Source organism: Nuphar pumila, chromosome 10 (genome assembly GCF_984573655.1).
Source record: "Nuphar pumila chromosome 10, dmNupPumi1.hap1.1, whole genome shotgun sequence".
Taxonomy (NCBI): domain Eukaryota; kingdom Viridiplantae; phylum Streptophyta; class Magnoliopsida; order Nymphaeales; family Nymphaeaceae; genus Nuphar; species Nuphar pumila.
Window position 1 is genome coordinate 106,609,061 of NC_143258.1, and position 18,298 is coordinate 106,627,358.

The 18,298-nt window shown below is 38.0% G+C and overlaps 2 protein-coding genes across 2 annotated transcripts; both read left to right on the forward strand.

Moving 5' to 3' along the window:
* The first annotated feature begins 14,110 nt into the window (after positions 1-14,110).
* Positions 14,111-14,536, forward strand: LOC149827798 (uncharacterized). Its single transcript, XM_090018576.1, has one exon. The coding sequence runs from the start codon at positions 14,111-14,113 to the stop codon at positions 14,534-14,536; it is 426 nt and encodes a 141-aa protein (XP_089874702.1).
* A 1,857-nt stretch (positions 14,537-16,393) lies between these two features.
* On the forward strand, positions 16,394-17,084 carry LOC149827799 (uncharacterized). Its single transcript, XM_090018578.1, has one exon. The coding sequence runs from the start codon at positions 16,394-16,396 to the stop codon at positions 17,006-17,008; it is 615 nt and encodes a 204-aa protein (XP_089874704.1). The 3' UTR covers positions 17,009-17,084.
* Positions 17,085-18,298: the final 1,214 nt, after the last annotated feature.

The following is an 18,298-nucleotide window of genomic DNA, read 5'->3' on the forward strand; positions in this document are numbered from 1 at the left end:
AATGTAAAGATTTAAAGGTCCTAGATGAATCCGTTTTATAACTATGCATGAACTGTGCATGTACATGCTAAGTATGCATGAAATGTAACATGATATGCAATTTCATGAACATAGATACATAATTAAATCAAAAATAACTTCATGCAAGCATGAATACAGTTACGTCAAACATTGCAATACATTCAAATCATTCATATCACAACAATGTCAAACATGTACATACAACAAACACACTCCAATATCCCGCCAACTATAACCATGACTAGCATGGTCTCCGAAATACAAACATAAGAGCATATGAGAAAGTGATGTGGTATGTATTACAAGATGTATTTCACTAGCTCGAGTATGCTTCCTCATCACTTGTTTGACTTTCATATTCTTCTTCTTCCTCCTCCTCTTCGTCTTCTTCTTTATTGGGCGCTCATTCACTTGGTATATCATTTGGATCACATTCTTCTATACGTGTGTCATCGAATAATGGAGTTGTGACATGCAAACCATGTGTGACATCGTGACCATAAGAGAAGTCATACATATCATATGATTGATAGTAATCACCATCGTCAACAATCTTGTCTTTCTGTAACTGATCATACTCGGAGTATAGTTTAGACTTCACCTTGCAAATCGCCAACAATTCATTTCTATTTGATTTTATTGTATTCAGATATGAAGTATAGTAAACTTATTGAGCTTGCAAGACTAATATGAATGGTTCATATATTCAAAACCTTAATTTATGATTCACCTCCACAATGCCTGAGGCTTTGTCGACTCTTGTTGTTGTGTGATCAAACCAATGACACTTACATAAAGTTACCGTATTATTTATGCCTAAGTAGGTCAACTCCATTATTTCTTCAATAACACCGTAGTAGTCAAGTTCATTTTCAGCGTAACTGCTACCCTTGACACACACGCCACTATTCATCATTGACTTGTTTATACCATAGTCTTTTGTATGAAATCGATAACCATTTACAATATACCCATTGTAACATTGCACAACTTTGGTCAGACCATTCTATAAATCACATATTCCTTGATCATTAACATTACCATGGTGGACCTACAAGCATAAATAATGACTGTAATCATGATCAATTAAGTAACATATTGTGGTTTACATAGAAAGAATGCATGTCATCGTCCTTACCAACTCTTTGAACCATGCCCCAAACTTATTTTCATGTTCTTTCTGTACTTCTGAATCAGTGAGATGTGAAAGTTCTTTTCGCAACTCCAGATCAAATTGTCTGCACTTAACAAATATTTATATTACCGAATCATGTACGCACGTAGAGAACTTAGTGTTACATATTAAGTATACTTACTCGATGTAGGAGTCGATCGCTGAGTAATTAAAAAAGATATAGATTTGTGCTGTGCCTTGCTCTCGATCTTCCAAGAGTCTTGACCGACAACTGGCAAAGGCATGCCCAAGTGGTTTAAATATCCATAGTTTGTCAGCCATAGTAACTTGTTCTCCATCATCATTATGAGGTGGGCAAGTATAACGTGTTGAAATATGAGGTTTAAAGTACATAGATGAGAAATTTGAAATTTCTTCTAAAGTATGTGCCTCACAAATTAAACCCTTCACTCTTGCTTTATTCTGAACATTTTTTTGAGGTCAAATATGCATTTGTCAACAATATACATCTTGTAATATAATAAATTATCGATAGCATTAGAGAGAAAAATATAAATAAAATATATCTTTCAATTGGGTACATCCACTGATATTGCACAGGACCACCAACCCTAAGTTCATATGAAAAATGTATGATCATATGTTCCATAACATTGAAAAATGCTAGCAGAAATATCTTCTCTAGCTGATAAATAGTAGTGACGATAGAATCCTCGAGATTCTTTACCTTAATTACTACAACTTTCAATATACACAATATTCTAAAAAATCTACTCAACTTGGATAATACCTCCCATATAGGTTTGTCTAACATATCACAAAATGTTAGGGGAATCAATCGTTGCATAATGACATGACAATCATGGCTCTTCAACCCATATAATTGTTCCTTGTCTATCTTCACAGCCTGAACAATGTTAGAGACGTATCCATCTGGAAATCTCAACTGTCCCAACCACTGACATACCTGCTTTACTTGATCAGGTCCAAGCACGTATCTTGCCTTTGGTTTCAGTACTTTGCCATTGTATTCTTGAAGTTTCAATTCTAGTCTTTTACATATTAGTTTTAAATTTATATGGGCCTTCGGATTATTCTTAATTTTCCCTTTGACATTCATTATCGTATTGAACACATTATCAAAATATTTTTCTTCACATGCATCACATCTAAATTATGTTGTATCAATAAGGTCGGCCAATATGGTAGTTTCCAAAATATAGATTTCTTTGTCTAATTGTGATCTTTTTTAAATCCAAGAAAGAACGTCAAACTATGGGCATCTGTCAGTTCATATGAAAAGTATCACAATCGTCTTAAAATCTCTATGCTAGACAACCATGTAGGTGGACCTTTTATTTCAGTTGTACCAGCTAGGAACATATTCCCTTATTATCAGAACAGATGGTCGCTAGGTAGAAATTGACTATGACAATCAAACTAGCACAACTTCCTTCCATGCGTCAATTTAAAAGATTTTGTATCCTCCATACAGTACGGACACACCAACCTTCCATGTGTGCTCCAACCAGATAACATATATACGTAGAGAAGTCACTAATTGTCCATAGAACAACAACCTTCATATCGAAGTTTTGTTTTTTGTGAGAATCGTACGTGAGAACACCGTCATCCCACAGTATTTTCAGTTAATCAATCAATGACCTTAAATATACATCAAGATTTTAGCCTGGAGAGGTCAAACCAGGGATTAATAGAGACAAAAAAAGATTTTGATGCTTCATACACAAGCTTTGAGGAAGATTGTATAGGGATGACAAATACTGGTCAACACGAGTATGAGGTTGATTTACCCCCAAATGGATTAAATTCATTTGTACATAAACCAAGTCTAACATTTCTCACTTCCATTGCGAAAGTCTGATGAGTACGATCAAAGTGTTTTCAAGTTTTCGCGTCAATAGGATGCATGATCTTGTCTTCATCATGCCGAACTTTATTTGCATGTCATCTCATGTGTTTAACTGTCCTCGAAGACATATACAATTGTTGCAATCTAGGGGTGAGAGGGAAGTAGCAGAGTGACCTGTATGACACTTTTTTTGACCTTGTGCTAACATTGCCTCTTGTCTTTGGCTTGAACTGAGGATGCCCACATGATGAACATGATCTGTTATTTTCTTGATCTTTGAAATACAACATACAGTGATTTGGATAAGCATCTATCTTTTGATACCCCATACCTAGAGCGTTGACCATAACCTTTGCATGATAGAAATTTTGTGGCAATTTCTCATCTTTGGGCAACATAGTCTTCACAATAGAGCACAGACGGTCAAAACATGATTGACTTAAATTATACTCTGACTTTAAATTCAGTAGTTGAAGAACTGCAGACAAGATAGTGTGACTCTCACAACCATTCCACAGTGGCTTATCAGCATCTCTAGGTCATAAAATCTACTAGCTGCATCGTTTCCAGTTTTTTCCTCTACCCTAGTTAGTATATCACTAGGGCCCATAGCAGAACCCAGTTCTGGTCCTACGATATCAAATATCAAATCTACATATAGATTATCGTGGACCACATCCATCCGTACGTCAAAATTGTTCCAAAATTCTTCACCATGAAGCATTCAATTCTGATAATCACTTACAAAATCCTTCATGTATAGGTGATGTCTAACCCCGTGAGGTTCTACAAATTGATTGTTCTTACACATCGTGTAGGGGCACCTGATCCAACTGATGGGATTCACTCTACTGATACTTGTCGTTGCAAATTCAATAAAACTGTCAATACCATCCATATATTAAAGCGACACCTCATTATCAACTATCCTACAGTACATCCATTCACGATTTACAATCATTTTATCCATAATGTTACAAATATTATCTTCACCAGTTAAAAGAGAATCATAATAATGCGTTGATGAAAAAAATATCAAATTTATCATGCATTGTTAGTGGATATAATGATTTGATATATATATATATATATATATATATATATATATATATATCATAAGGATATTTAGAAAAATGAAATCACATTCACAAACATGATACATTCAATTTAAGCATGTTTTCATGATATAATTTTACATGAAATGCATAATCAAATAAAAAATAACTTTATGCAAGCTTGGATAATCATGTTAAACATTGCAATACATTCAATCATTCATATCACAATAATGTTAAACATGTACCTGCAACAAACACACTTCAATATCTCGCTAACTACTACAAAAATAAGAGCACTTCTATTCTCATACATTCAAATTATGCTTAGCATGATCTCCAAATTCCAGCAAAACAATCCTAGAGATTCACAACTAAGTGAGTGTGTGAGCAGGAAAGTGTTGCATCTAAGAAAGTAAATAACATGTGATGCACTTGCATTACTTACTCACCATGGGTATTTACCCGATTTGCATGCTTTTGCATTTGTAATTTTTTTGTTTCTTTTTGCATGGCATTTTAAGCCGCATGAGATGCTTAGCATTAAACATTGCGTATTTTGCTCTGCTACGCACCTACAATGCACATTTATATACGACAGGGGCAACAACCCATCAAGAGGCGGCATGGGCTCCGCCATCGTGTGGCAGAGAGAGAGAAAGAGAGAGGTGGCATACCTGCAGACTCACCGACGAAGGGGATCCGACTGCGGGTCAGCTGCAGAGTGAGGCTACCAGAACAAGAGGACGACTGACGACAAGGTCACTGGTGTGGGTCAAGGGAGAAGAGAGCGATCGAGGCTGCCAGAGAAGGAGGAAGATGAGAGGGAGAGGAAGAAGAGGTCGGCGAGGGTCGCAGGTGGGTGGGTGGGTGGGGAACTCCGATGGTTGTCGGCCGAAGGCTGGAGGCTGGACGATAGAGGATAGAGGGCGAAGAAGGATGAGGGTGGTGGTGAGAGGGGAGACGCAGTCGGGAAGAGAGAGGAGGAAGGCAGAGAAGGTTCGACCCTCTATGCCCTTTTAAAGGCACGACGAGGCTGCCGGAGAGGGAGGAAGACAAGAGGGGGAGGATAAAGAGGAGGTCAGCGAGGGTCGTAGGTGGGGGGACTCCGTCGACTGTCGGCTGGAGGTCAGACGGGAGAAGAGAAAGGGCTAAGAGGGACGAGGGTGGCAGTGAGAGGGGAGGTGCAGTCAGGGAGAGAGAGGTCGACGAGGGTCGCAGGTGGGTGGGGGGACTCCGATGGCTACCAGTCGGAGGCTGGAGGTTGGACGAGAGAGGAGAGAGGGCAAAGAGGGAGGAGGGCGGAGGGCAGAGAGGGTGGGCCGAACGTGGAGTGGGGGTCGTCGACGTTGGGTGGTCGGAATACGGTGAGCGGGAGAGATGACTCAACCGAGGGAAAGGGGGCGACAAAGGGGGAACGATGAAGGGAGGCTGGAGGGAGGTGGTCGGTGAGGTCTCCAGAGGGAGCTGTCGGTGGGTCACCGGAAAGCGGGGGCGGAGATGGCGAGCAGCGCGATAGTGGTTGATGGAAGAGAGAGAGAGAGAGGAAAGTTAATTTCGTGCCCTAGCTGCATAGTTTTACACCAGAAATTAGTAATGGATTAGCGACATAAATATTTTGTCTCAAAATCTGTCACTACTTAGCGACGATTAACGACAAAAAAAAATTGTCACTCATCCATCACGAAGTTGCGATGGAGTTTGAGACAAAATGTTTTCGTCGCTAATACATCGCTAATTAGCGACAAATTTTGAGAGAGAATGTTTCTATCACAAATTCCGCAACTAATTTCAATTTTAGGAACGACTAATTTTCTCTCGCTAATCCGTCATAAAATTACGATGAATTATTTTCATCATAAATTTTTGTCAGTAATTAATGTTTTTCTTGTAGTATCAATATGATTCATATTATGAGTTTGGGATGCCTACTTGAACACACTCGAGTGGATCACATGAGACATCTAAGAGTTGTATGCATGATAGGGAGGATAGAAGGTAGCGCTTGAGTCATTTAGAGCATCATAAGGATCAAGGCAGTAGGACCAACCTCTCATGATCACATAAATCCCCACATGGCTTGTCAAAATTTTCAACTCGATATAGTCCTATCAAAGTAACATGTCATGCAAACTCATTGCATAAAAATACAAGTCAGAGTACTCATATGTCACTTTCATCATCAAAACCCCAACCCAACCCATCTTCATATAAACATGTTGCATTTAGGGTTAGGTTCATGAGTACACTTAGCGTGAGTCATGAGTTCAAAGAAGAATCTCATCTTGATTATAGATTAGGACCTCAATTTGATGACAAAATTGAGGATTTCCTAGAAAGAAGTTGATGATGTAGGGTCGAGTTTAGAGCCCCCTTTTGCATTTAAACTTGTTGGAGAGGTTGTTCGTACCTTTCTCATTTTCATGAAGGAACTCCAGGAGAAACCTTCTTGTGAAATCCTTGGCGATCCAATATTTGATGAGGTTGATAAAGAAGCCAAAGAGGAATCCCTACCTATTTTTTAGGATACTATAGTTGTTGATGAGGTTCACAAAGAACCTACATGCGAAATTGAGGGTGAATCTCTTTTTGATGAATTCGAGGATAGTGAAAATCATTCAAATACGTATTTTGTCGATCATTTAGGAGTTGAGAAAGAAATTTCTCATATTGAACCTTTAGAGAGTATCAATATCCATTTTATTCCTAAATATGAGTTGCAAATATTAAATTAGAGAGTATCAATATCCATTTTATTCCTAAATATGAGTTGCAAATATTAAATATTTTATGTATGAAAGCCCCCAAAAAAAATTGGTTTCATTAGAACTTAGTTGACTTAAGACATACATTGAGCATTGCATTTGAAACTAGAAAAAATGTATGCATTTCGTTTGAATTAATGATCTTTAAAATGTGTTTTAATTCTAGTTTTGCAAAGAAAATTGCATCTTGTAGTGAACTTAGCAAGAAATTATATTTTTTGTGTGAAATGCTAAATAGGAAAATTTTATATGTTGATATTCAATTTTTTTCTGAAATTTTGATTGCTTTGCTTAAAGAAAAAATTATTAACTATTATGTTTTAGGTGCATTTTTGCCTCAAGATAACTTGTTGAAATTTTCAAATATGTTTGAAGTTCTAGAATAGGTGAAATTTGAGTTTTATTAAGCTTTACATTAGAGAAATCTGGTAATTCCCCATCTTGGCCACTATAATTTTTTGAGCATGAGCCTTATTTTTTTCTGTTTCTTTTAGAATTTTGAAATGCAAAGTATTTATTGAAGTATCTTTGTGCAGGTATTATGACATCCACTTAAAAAGAATCATGCTCTGAGGACAAAGCCTTTCGACTCAAGAGGGAATGATGCAAGAGTATCGAGATCTACGCCACACATGCAAGGAGTGGGATGAGATCCAAATTCAAAATTTTGATCCAAAATGCAAAACCAAAGTTATTCGATCTATTTGAGCTAATTTGGGATCCAAGGGTATTTTAATAATTTTACTTGCAGTAATTTTTTGAAAATTTTGCATAATATATTTAAAAAATTCATTCTTTGTATTTGGTTTCTATTTTGTGAATTTTGGAACCTCGAACAATGTTGTAATATTTTTATTTTTTGGTAAGAACTGGATCTTATAGATTCGGATAGTTCTAGTACCTTATAAAATCCATTTTATGGTACTAGAGGACATAGTGCGTCCATGGTAAATTTTTTGTTTTAGATCTATACCCAGATTCAATTTTTGATAGAGAGTTCTACTTAAACAAGTGATCAATTTCGATTGAGCCTCGAGGGAGGTGGTCACCTAAGTGGCCAACTAAAGGCTAGCCACCTCATCTCAAGCCTCATTGGGTTGAGATGGAGGTGCCACCCATTTAGTGACTCTTCATTGGCCAGGTGAGAGGAGAATAGGACAAACATTTTGAATGTTGGCTCCTCACCAAGGAGGTGGTCCCCCTTGTGGCTAATGAGAGGCCACACTACAACTCCACATTTAAAACCATTCTAGCAAAAAAAAATAAAAAAAATAGTTTTTGTCATATTTTGAAAAAAAAAAATCTTAAAAAGAAAGAAGAAACATGGAAAAACGTGAGTTTGGGAAGAAGATGAACCTAAAAAATCTTCAACCTGCAAATTTTTTTTTTTTGAGAACTTGTGACCCTTGGTGAACTTGAGTCTCGTTTCTTGGTGTACACGAGTTGGGGTCGCCCCAGCTGAAGCGCCTAGGATGCCCTTGTTGTTGACATCATTCTAGTCGGCGTTTTGAAGCCAGCTATATCTTTTGTTGGCATGTTCTTGTGGAGACCAACCGAGTGGAGCCTCTTGGAGAAGCTAGTCATGAACCTTGGCTGTCACTTTGAGCTTCTCGGGTCATCGTGGACTCCACAAACTCACCTTCATTGTTGTACCAACTTAAGATTGGAGTGTGAACCAATCCACTGTGACCCAAATCGTGCAAGTTTCCTATTGATTGATTGGTGGATGGTTGCTGTTGAGTCGTAGCTAGTGGCATTAACACTGTTACCGGATACACATTTTTAAGCCTCCATTCCCTTATATGTTTTATGTGACTGCATGTTCAAAACAAAAACAAATTTTTATTTCTCCTTGTTCGATGTTGGATTCCAAAGTAGAAGAACAACATAGTATTTCTTGTTTGCATACCATTCTGAATCGCTCCCATAACATTTGATTCGTGTTGGATGTGTGATCGTGAGCAAGCTTTAAAGTGTTGGCTGAAACGACCCTTGTGTGACCTGTTTGCTTAACCAAGTATTAGATATGATTTGTTGTTATACTTTTGGGTGATATGTTATAAAGAAAACAACGGTTGTGATTTTAACTCTTGCATTCGAATGACAACAACTATGTGAGTTTTTATGGTGTGTGATTGAAACAAAAATCAATGTGCATTCTCTTTTAATCCAGCAATCTGTTTGAGGGTCAATAGCGTATGCTTGGAATTGGAAAAAAACTGCTAGGGTTTGACCATACCTGTTCTGGATATTCTCATTCTTGGTGGTGGTGTTTAGACATCGGTGGCAAACACACTCGCCGAGGACAGCGACCAGCAAGTGGTGCTGTCACGATTTGTGATTTCTCGTGGTAGCAGGTTATCACATACACCCTAAGCTTGAGCCTGATAGACATCCATCAGTCCACGTTAATGACTAGCGTTCATCAGTCACCCAGTTCAAATCTGGATTCAATCGGGTTCTGGACTGTGGGTAAAGCTTTAAAAACTGCTTCTGGAAAAAGCATATTTTTTTGGTCCTTTGTTGTTCTAATGATGGGTTGCATAAACTGAATACATGCGTCATACTTGCTTATGATTCTTATTGTTTATTTGAACTGAATGGATGCGAAGATTGATCTCGAATGATTTGAGTATATTAATTGTAATAAATATTGCTGATTTTTGTTTTACAATGATTACTAGTCGATTTCAGTATCTATATACATACATATATATATATATATACCCATGTCCAGTATCATAGTCTTAGGTGAGTTATCATAGTGTTTGTTTTATTTTTGAAAAATAACAAAAACAGTTTTCAAAATTTATTTTCTCATTTAGGTTTAATCGCTTCCACATTGTATACTTAGCATGTACGTGGATTTGAGAGACCGACCCCCCATAGTCGGGTCGAATCGACACCACATATACTTGAGTTAAAATTATGGGGCATTACAGAATTGGTATCAGAGTTATGGATAAGATTTTAAAATCAAATGTCTTTGGGAAAGACAGATTTGATGTCAGACAGGAATAAAATTCTTGGTTTGTGACCCGTCCAACAACCCAACATTGCTCTGTAAGTATGTTTTAGTGTAACTGTTGCGATGTCATTTGATTTTGTATAATTGTGAATCTAGAAAAGAAGATTTCTAGGGATATCACATAACTGACGTGATGATAGTTCGAGGTCCACTGACATTGATTTTTGTTCTAATAGATGGTCGAACGTCAATCACAAAATTGGGCTAAGCAGAAAGATTTCCTATTTGAAGATCTCAATACCTTGACCCAGACGTGACAAAACCTTGCTAACAATGGAGGCAACGGCAATGGAAACCATAAAGGTAACCATAACAAAAACCAAAGAGGCAAAGTTAGTTACAAGTAATTCGTGAATTTAGATCCTCCGACCTTCACTGGCAAGGAGGACCCTGATGCCACAAAAGAGTGGATTCAAGCAATTAGAGAGATATTTCAGGAACTGGAGGTCCCTAAGGATTGACCTTTGATGCTTACCGTTTAAAGGAGGACACCAAGAATTGGTGGGAGACCACAAGAGAGGTCAGTTACTTGCTAGCCTAGCTGCAAGCTTTGACATGGGCATAGTTCATGGAGGTATTTCTGAAGATTTACTTTTCACAGCATGCTCAAGATCGCAAGAAGCACTAATTCCACGATCTCAAGTAAGGTAGCTTGAATGTTGTAGAGCATATGATGAAGTTTAGACATCTAAAGAAATACTACCTGCACATGTATACCATGGATGAGACTCATGTCCGAAAGTATGTCCATGGTCTTTGAGACGATGAGAGGACTAGAGTCCTTACGAGTAAGCCCTAGAATTTGAACTAAGCTATTGAGATGGCCATAATGTTGTAGGAAGACCGGGAGTCTTCTAATAAGTCTTAGTCGAATAAACCCAACGAACGATCCAACGAGCAGGGGAGTAGCCATAGGAAGGATTTTAGTTGAGATAAGTTTACACTCTGATGTAGAGTATCCAGATAGTCACGAGGTGCAAAGACCCGGTCTGCATTGCACGACCTGTGACCCCATGTAAAAAAATTGTTTCGGGTCCATTTGAGGTCGAGTTGTATTTTGGTCATTTGCCATTTAATTTTCTGAGAATTTTAATTCAATCATCTAAGAAAATTTATTTTAATTTTGTGATTCTATTTTTGTGTATATTGGAATCAATTCTGTATTTTTTTTTTTAGGTGTTGTATCTTATGAATCCGGATAGTTATGGTGTTTAGTAGGATTATTTTAGGGCATTAGAGGGTGTATGGGGTATCAAGGTAGATTTTTTCTTTTTTAGCAATTTTATTTTGGTCTAAAATGATTCAATATCCATTTGCATGAATTAGATCTTATATCATATCCAATTAATCTTAAATTGATCCATATTGGCGCCCCATGGCTGGACCAATATAGACTCTATTTGAATTTGTTTGACCAAAGTCAAGAGGAGTGTAGCTTGACTCCCTATTGGTGCGGACGAAAGTGAACTTAAAGTCTCTCAAAGCCCAAGTCACTTCCAAGGTGGCCAATAGGAGGACACTTCCTTTTTGACTATCCAAAAGCAAAGCATTTCAAATTTTACCTTCTCGTTAGCAACTAAAGAGATGACCTCCAACATGGCCAATGAGAGGTCATACTACTTTTCTTCCTCCCTTAAACGAGCCCAGAAAAAGCGTTGGAGGGTTTTTTTCTCTCTTGGTTGAAAAAAAAAACTTTAAATAAAATTCATGGTGGATTTCCCCTAGTCATCTCCTACCTTGGAATGTTTTTTTTTTAAGCTTGCTACAGCTAGACCGTGGTGTAGACCATAGCTCTAGTTGGGCAATAACCAGAGTTGCAAGTGAACCATTCATGTGTTCGTAGTTGGTGTCAAAAATTTATACCAATTGTTGCAGCTAATTCCTTAGTTGTGGTGCCCTTGTCGAGTTGGAAGGGAGTAGATTCCATATTGTTCGTGTTGTTTATGTTTGCGTGAATCTTGATACTTTGCTGAAAATTTACTTTGTGAGTTCTAATCAGGTTTGATTAAACTTGACTCAATTTGAACTGGTTATACATCTTGTTTGATCAAAGAGATTATCTTTTAAGCATTGGATCTTGAATAAAAAATTCCTGCTAGTTTTTTTGATATTTGTTACTTGTTTACAATCTTTGTTTAGTCTAACCGGAGTTGGGATAAGGTGGAATTGATTTAATATTGAAGAAGATACATTTAGAAGTATTTGTGTGTGCAGGTTGAACAATAAACTCCTAATGCTAAAATTTGGATTAAATTAAATTTGTTGTGGAATAGTGTAACACCATTCAATTTTGTGACCGTCAATGTATCACACATAGTCACACTAATCGAAGCATAACTCTTAATTTACTCAATGAAAATTATCATATGATAGCTTGTTGAAAAGCTAACATCTATGGATATAACTTATATGTTTAGCATAGTTTTTTATTAATTCATTTTGGCTATCAACACTGGTCTAGAACTAAGAAAACATTTATTCAACTGACTGTGAGGACTGTAACCATTTGACCCCTTATTTGGTTTGTAGCTGAGTCATCCAAACTCCGATTTAAGTAATTTTTATTGCTATGATTTGATAATTAAATTCTCTGTAACTTTCATGTTAAACAAATTTGTTGAATCAATCGTCTGTATGGTCAAAAGTGTCTTGTAATGGACAAAATAATCCCATGAGTAACTGTACAAGACTGTACCAGTCTGTCATCATGCTTAGGTCATATCAGAGTTGTACGACACCCGATTTAAGTGATTTCAGTTTTTTCGATTTTAAAACTTAATTTCCTACAACTTTTGTATTTGGGTAATTGACTAAATTTTTAGGGAACACTCCCGTCCTGGCCAGTCCATACTGGACAATCCAAGCAGACCTACCTGTGAACACCAGTCAATTGATCTGGTGTTCAGACCGTATCTCGACCATTAGTGGTTAGATTTTCATGTTTTGGGGATCATTAGAAAGAAAATTCTGTTATCTACAGAATTTGTTTTGGTATTGTCCTTCCATTTGGAGCATAATAGGGTCCAAACATCCTCGTATTGAAAACTGACAGTTTTTCAAGTTATCCAATTTAGCTTTCGCATATTAGGATCCACTTGAATCTTGGATCATGGATCGCCGCCTTGCTGGATTCATATCACACTCCCTCTAAAAAGCGAAAGGAGCACAAAAAAATCAGACCACAAACTTATTAGGATCAATGATGCAGGAGTTGTTACAGTCTCCACGATGGATAGTCATGCCCTTGTGACACTATTGCCTATCTTTACCGTGGAAAGACAGACTATTATATCAAGAATTGTCATGAGAAGCAGGTTGATGATAGAAAACTAACAACTAGAGGAGGTCAGCCCTAACAGCAGAACATGGTGGCAGGGTGTGTTTACATCGTCATTGCTGAGACAGATCAGGAATAGCTCCTTAAGACACCTTGGGGGCAGGTATAACTCCTTGAGTACCTTGGAGACAAGTATAACCACCTTGACTCTTCAGGTAGCTACCGATTGAGCATTTTGTAGCTCTCGGCTTGCAACCAACGAGCAGCTGCAACACTTGTGTCCATAGTCTAGGTCAGTTTGGACTAAGTTGTTGTGAGTGGTTTATATGTCTGGCTAACACCGTAGACTCTGAGTTGTCTACATAGGTTGCTACGCTCGAGGAGGCTATGCTTGAAATAGCCAATTAGAGTAGAATATAAGTTTTAGTATGATGATAGAGACACGACAATAAGGATATAAAATTCATAAACAATATATGTCTATAATTAACAAATTAAACTAAGACTAGGATCTTAGAGCTCACTATAGTTGTAACGGTTGTGTCTATTTGTAAATGAGAACTTATTGTGTTGTACACTTACCCACTTTTTTGGCTGCAACTGTACGTTCAAGAACTGCTGCCAACCGCAAGACTTAGGAGTGGACTTCGACTCTATCACCAGATTTGAGTACGTTTGAAGTATGATTCACTTTCACTCTTTTGTTTATTCTGCTTATGTATTTGGATGATTATGATTATTGTAATGGTTGCATGGACCATGTTATATATAAAAAAAATTGGCATGGTTCTGATGTTATTTTAAAGGTTATTGTAGTAATTTTTCTCTAAGAACTAACGTCCATAAACCCGGGCAGTTTGTGTTCATCAACGAAAGATTTCAAACCCACAAAATCCCCTCACCCTCTACAGCATATTGTAGAGAGCCCCGCCCACAGGCTACTTCTTAAGCAATGGATGAAAGAAGAGGAGCTTTTCTTTCAGAGGGTCTCGTCAAAGGAGTCGCAGATCAATGCAACCCGCAAGGAGATCACACAGCTCTACTGTTTCTTTTTTATCTTCCACTCTTGCTTCCTGGTTCTGTTCTACACCTCCATGGAGAGAACATCACCACTAACAACAACAAGCGCCTGCCACAGATCTTGGATCCCCGCACTCCTTTCTCTCGCTTGCTCGTTGGCGATGATATGGGTAATCAGGTACAAGGTGGTGCCGAGAGCCACACGGAGAGGCTGCTCAAAAGGGGAGAAGGAGCATGGCAAACTCTTGATGCAGAGCGTGCAGGAGTTGAAGAAGGGTGTTGAGTTTGATCTCTTTAAGGAGGTGGATCCGTTTGGGAGTGCCAAGAGTTTGATGATGGAGGTCAAGGTGGTCAAGAGATAGTCATCAGGTGGCTTCGTGACCCACTTCTTTGTGGTAGTTGCTTGCTCTGTATTGTGTGTCATTATGTAATTAGTTTTGGTGGTGATTTGGGATTGCTGTAGACAGGGTTTTGGGTTCAAGGAGAAGGATAACTCCCTGTCGGTTTCTTTCTTTTCTTTTCTTTTTTTGCATTCTTTGCCTTCTTGTTCGTGTTCTTTTGGCATGTAAATGTAAAGGAATCTCAGTTTCTTCTTGTTCTTTTGGCATGTGAATGTGAATGAATCTCAAACAGGGGATTCAAGTTCAATTTTCGTCAACCATGTAGTTCTACCAAGATCAATCGCATTATAGGTGTTCATACATAGATGTTGCCAACTATCATAGAACGGAACGGTTCTTGGGGAAAAAGAAAACAAATGGGGGTTTATCCATCAGTTACTACAGTTTTTTTCTTTTTTTTTAAAGGCAAGCCTGGTTACCTGTGCCTTCAGCGACCCCGCTTACCACATGGTATACCACCTCAGTCGGTTACTACAGATTGCAGGCAAGAGTTTCTTGACTTTCTCAGATTTGTGGGAAACGTGTGAAAAATGTAATGAAAACCCATATATTTCATCAGGTGAGAAACCTACTTTATATAGGAATTCTGCTTTTCATATTTTGGGAAATATGTAAGCACATTGCTTTTGATTTATTTATTTAACTTATCATGTATAAACCAAAAACACGACCAAAGAGAGGAAAACTACTAGCGCTGAAAATCGGTATGCACCGTTTGGCTCTTATATCATGAAAAGGAGGAACACGTCCAGCACACACACTATGAAAGAGAGGAACACACAGCACACTCAAACCCACAAGATTTTAATGTGGTTCGGTCTTAACGTGTCCTACGTCTACAAACTCTCTCTCTCTCTCTCTCGTACAAAATGCCTTTTTATTTATTTATTATTGTATTTTAAAGAGTTATACTCATTGATGTGATCTACATGTTTTGTTTAGCGGGAATCAGCTGGCTTGATTACAACTAGTAAACAGCTTTTTTGAAAAGCTTCAAAATCAATGATCCACAATATGTGATATTTTTATGACGACAAAACTAGAAAAGTTGGAAATCTATTGCTAATTTTTTTTTCATGTAATGGATTAAGAACAAAACTTACTGTCAAATCACACTATACAGGTGTCATGTTTTTTTAAAACTTGTGATTTTATCTAGAGATTTTCAAAAACCCATCTAATCCTGAAAAATGTGATATTTTTTTCAAAATATCACCTATTTTGAAGATATCATGCTTTATTGTCATAATATCGCATTATGAAACCAATGATTACATATTTGATTACTTTTTATTTGATTAATGTTTTATTTTGTATATTTATATATTTTTCTCATATATTTGCAAAATTTAGATATATCAATATTTTCTGGAAAAACAATTTTTTTTTAATTTAGTGCAAGATTTTTCTTTTCCAAGAAAATCCCGAATAACGAGATTTGTGACTAATAGCGGGAAGTATTTGCTTGCAGGGTTAAATCTTTTAGATACGTGGAGTACGTAGTTCTCACTGGTTTGAACGAATAAAAGGACAAGCCTTAAAAACTGCCCTGGGATTAAAAAAATTGAAAATATAAAAAAATTAAAAAAGATGTTAACATGAGGTTAATATTGCGATAAATTCATGATATTTATAAAATAGGTAAAATTTTGAAACTTATTCAGGATTATGTGATCTGTTTGAAAATGCCCTCATCAATCACCACATTTTGAAGGAAAAAAAACTCATATTTATGCCTACGAAGACGTTCATATCTTTCGTCAAGGTTGCTTAAAAAACTCTCTCTCTCTCTCTCTCTCTCTCTCTCTCTCCACAACCATGTGTTCATCAACAGAAGATTTCAAACCCACAAAATCCCCTCACCCTCTGCAGCAGATTGCAGAGAGCCCCGCCCACAGGCTGCTTCTCAAGCAATGGATGAAAGAAGAGGAGCTTTTCTTTCAGAGGGTCTCGTCGAAGGAGTCGCAGATCGATGCAGCCCGCAAGGAGATCACGCAGCTCTACTGTTTCCTCTTCATCTTCCACTCTTCCTTCTTGGTTCTGCTCTACACCTCCGTGGAGAGAACATCACCACTAACAACAAAAACAAGCGCCTGCCACAGATCCTGGATCCCTGGACTCTTTTCTCTCGCTTGCTCGTTGGCGATGATATGGGTAATCAGGTACAAGGTGGATGCGGAGACCCACACGGAGAGGCTGCTCAAAAGGGAGAAGGAGCATGGCAAACTCTTGATGCAGAGTGTGCAGGAGTTGAAGAAGAAGGGTGTTGAATTTGATCTCTTTAAGGAGGTGGATCCGTTGAGGAGGGCCAAGAGTTTGATGGTGGAGGTCAAGGTGCTCAAGAGATGGTCATCAGGAGACTTTGTGACCCTCTTCTTTGCGGTAGTTGCTTGCTCCGTATTGGGTGTCATCAGAGTCATCTTATGTAATTAGTTTTGGTGATGATTTTGGATTGGTGAAGACAGGGTTTTGGGTTTAAGAAGAAGGATAACTCCCAATCGGCTTCTTTTCTTTTTTTTTTGAATTCTTTCTCAATTGGGGGATTCTTTACTCTGTATCTTCCTTTCTTTTCTCTTGTATGCCCAACTGGCCAAGCAGAACGCTTTGTTCTGCTTTCTTGTTCGTGTTGTTTTGGCATGTGAACGTGAAGGAATCTCAGTTTCGTCTTGTTCTTTTGGCATGTGAATGTGAATGTGAATGAATCTCAAACAGGGGATGAGTGAGATTATGTAATCACTCTTGCTTGCCTGTTGGGAATATTTAAACATGTCTATTTGAGTCTTCGTACAAATTGATCCAGCATCGAGAAGCACTTCTGAGTAGATGGTTTTGTTTTCTAACATTTACACATTCTCAACAAAGAATCTAGATAATATTTTGGAGATAAACTTTCAACAGAGATCTTTCTCTATTTTATAGTGCTCTCATTGTTCTTCTTGCACTTTATTTCATCTTGGATATTTATATAATTATTTAGAGACTGTGGTTATCTTATGATTTCTTTGATTTAGTTATATATATTTTTGTATTCCGTGATAATATCTGGCATAATGTATTGACTACGTGCCATTCAATAAATTAGCTAAAACCAATAAATAAAATGCAACGTATGCATATATGGCACCCATACGTGCACATATAGCCTCCCTAGAGACCAAAGGTGTTTTTGTCTTTGGACTGCTCTTTCTCTCTCTCTCTATCCTATCGAGCTATCAACTCCATGGTGATTCGTTTGCAGGCTTCCTTCCTCCTATCTCCCGCAGAGATCGTGTTTCATCACCCTTCTTCGCATCTGGCAGTCGGCCACAGTTCATCTTGGGAGCCGATTACCTTTACCTCTGGAGACTCATCGCATGCGGGTGTTGATCCTACAGTAGGGCAAAACTATTTCTTTTTTACGTTGGGTATTGAAGTTGATGAAGTTGCCCGACTTCTTAATGTTTCTCTTTCTTCGCAATAGTTGCTTCATATCTCAGGCGTCATGCTCACATATGTTGTTGCAGTCTCTGACCTTCTTCCTTCCTCAGTGGCACCCCAATCTGGGATCGTTCTTCATATGTTGACTCCCTCCTCGTTCCCTCAATCAGGTGCTGGGGCCTTTTCTGCCCACTGAGGATGTCGTTGCAACCCGCACCCCTCAGCCTCCCATGTTGGTGGTTCTTCTCGACGTTCAGCTAGAGCTCGCACCCCTTAGAGTTTTGTTGACTTTCAACTATGAAGGCT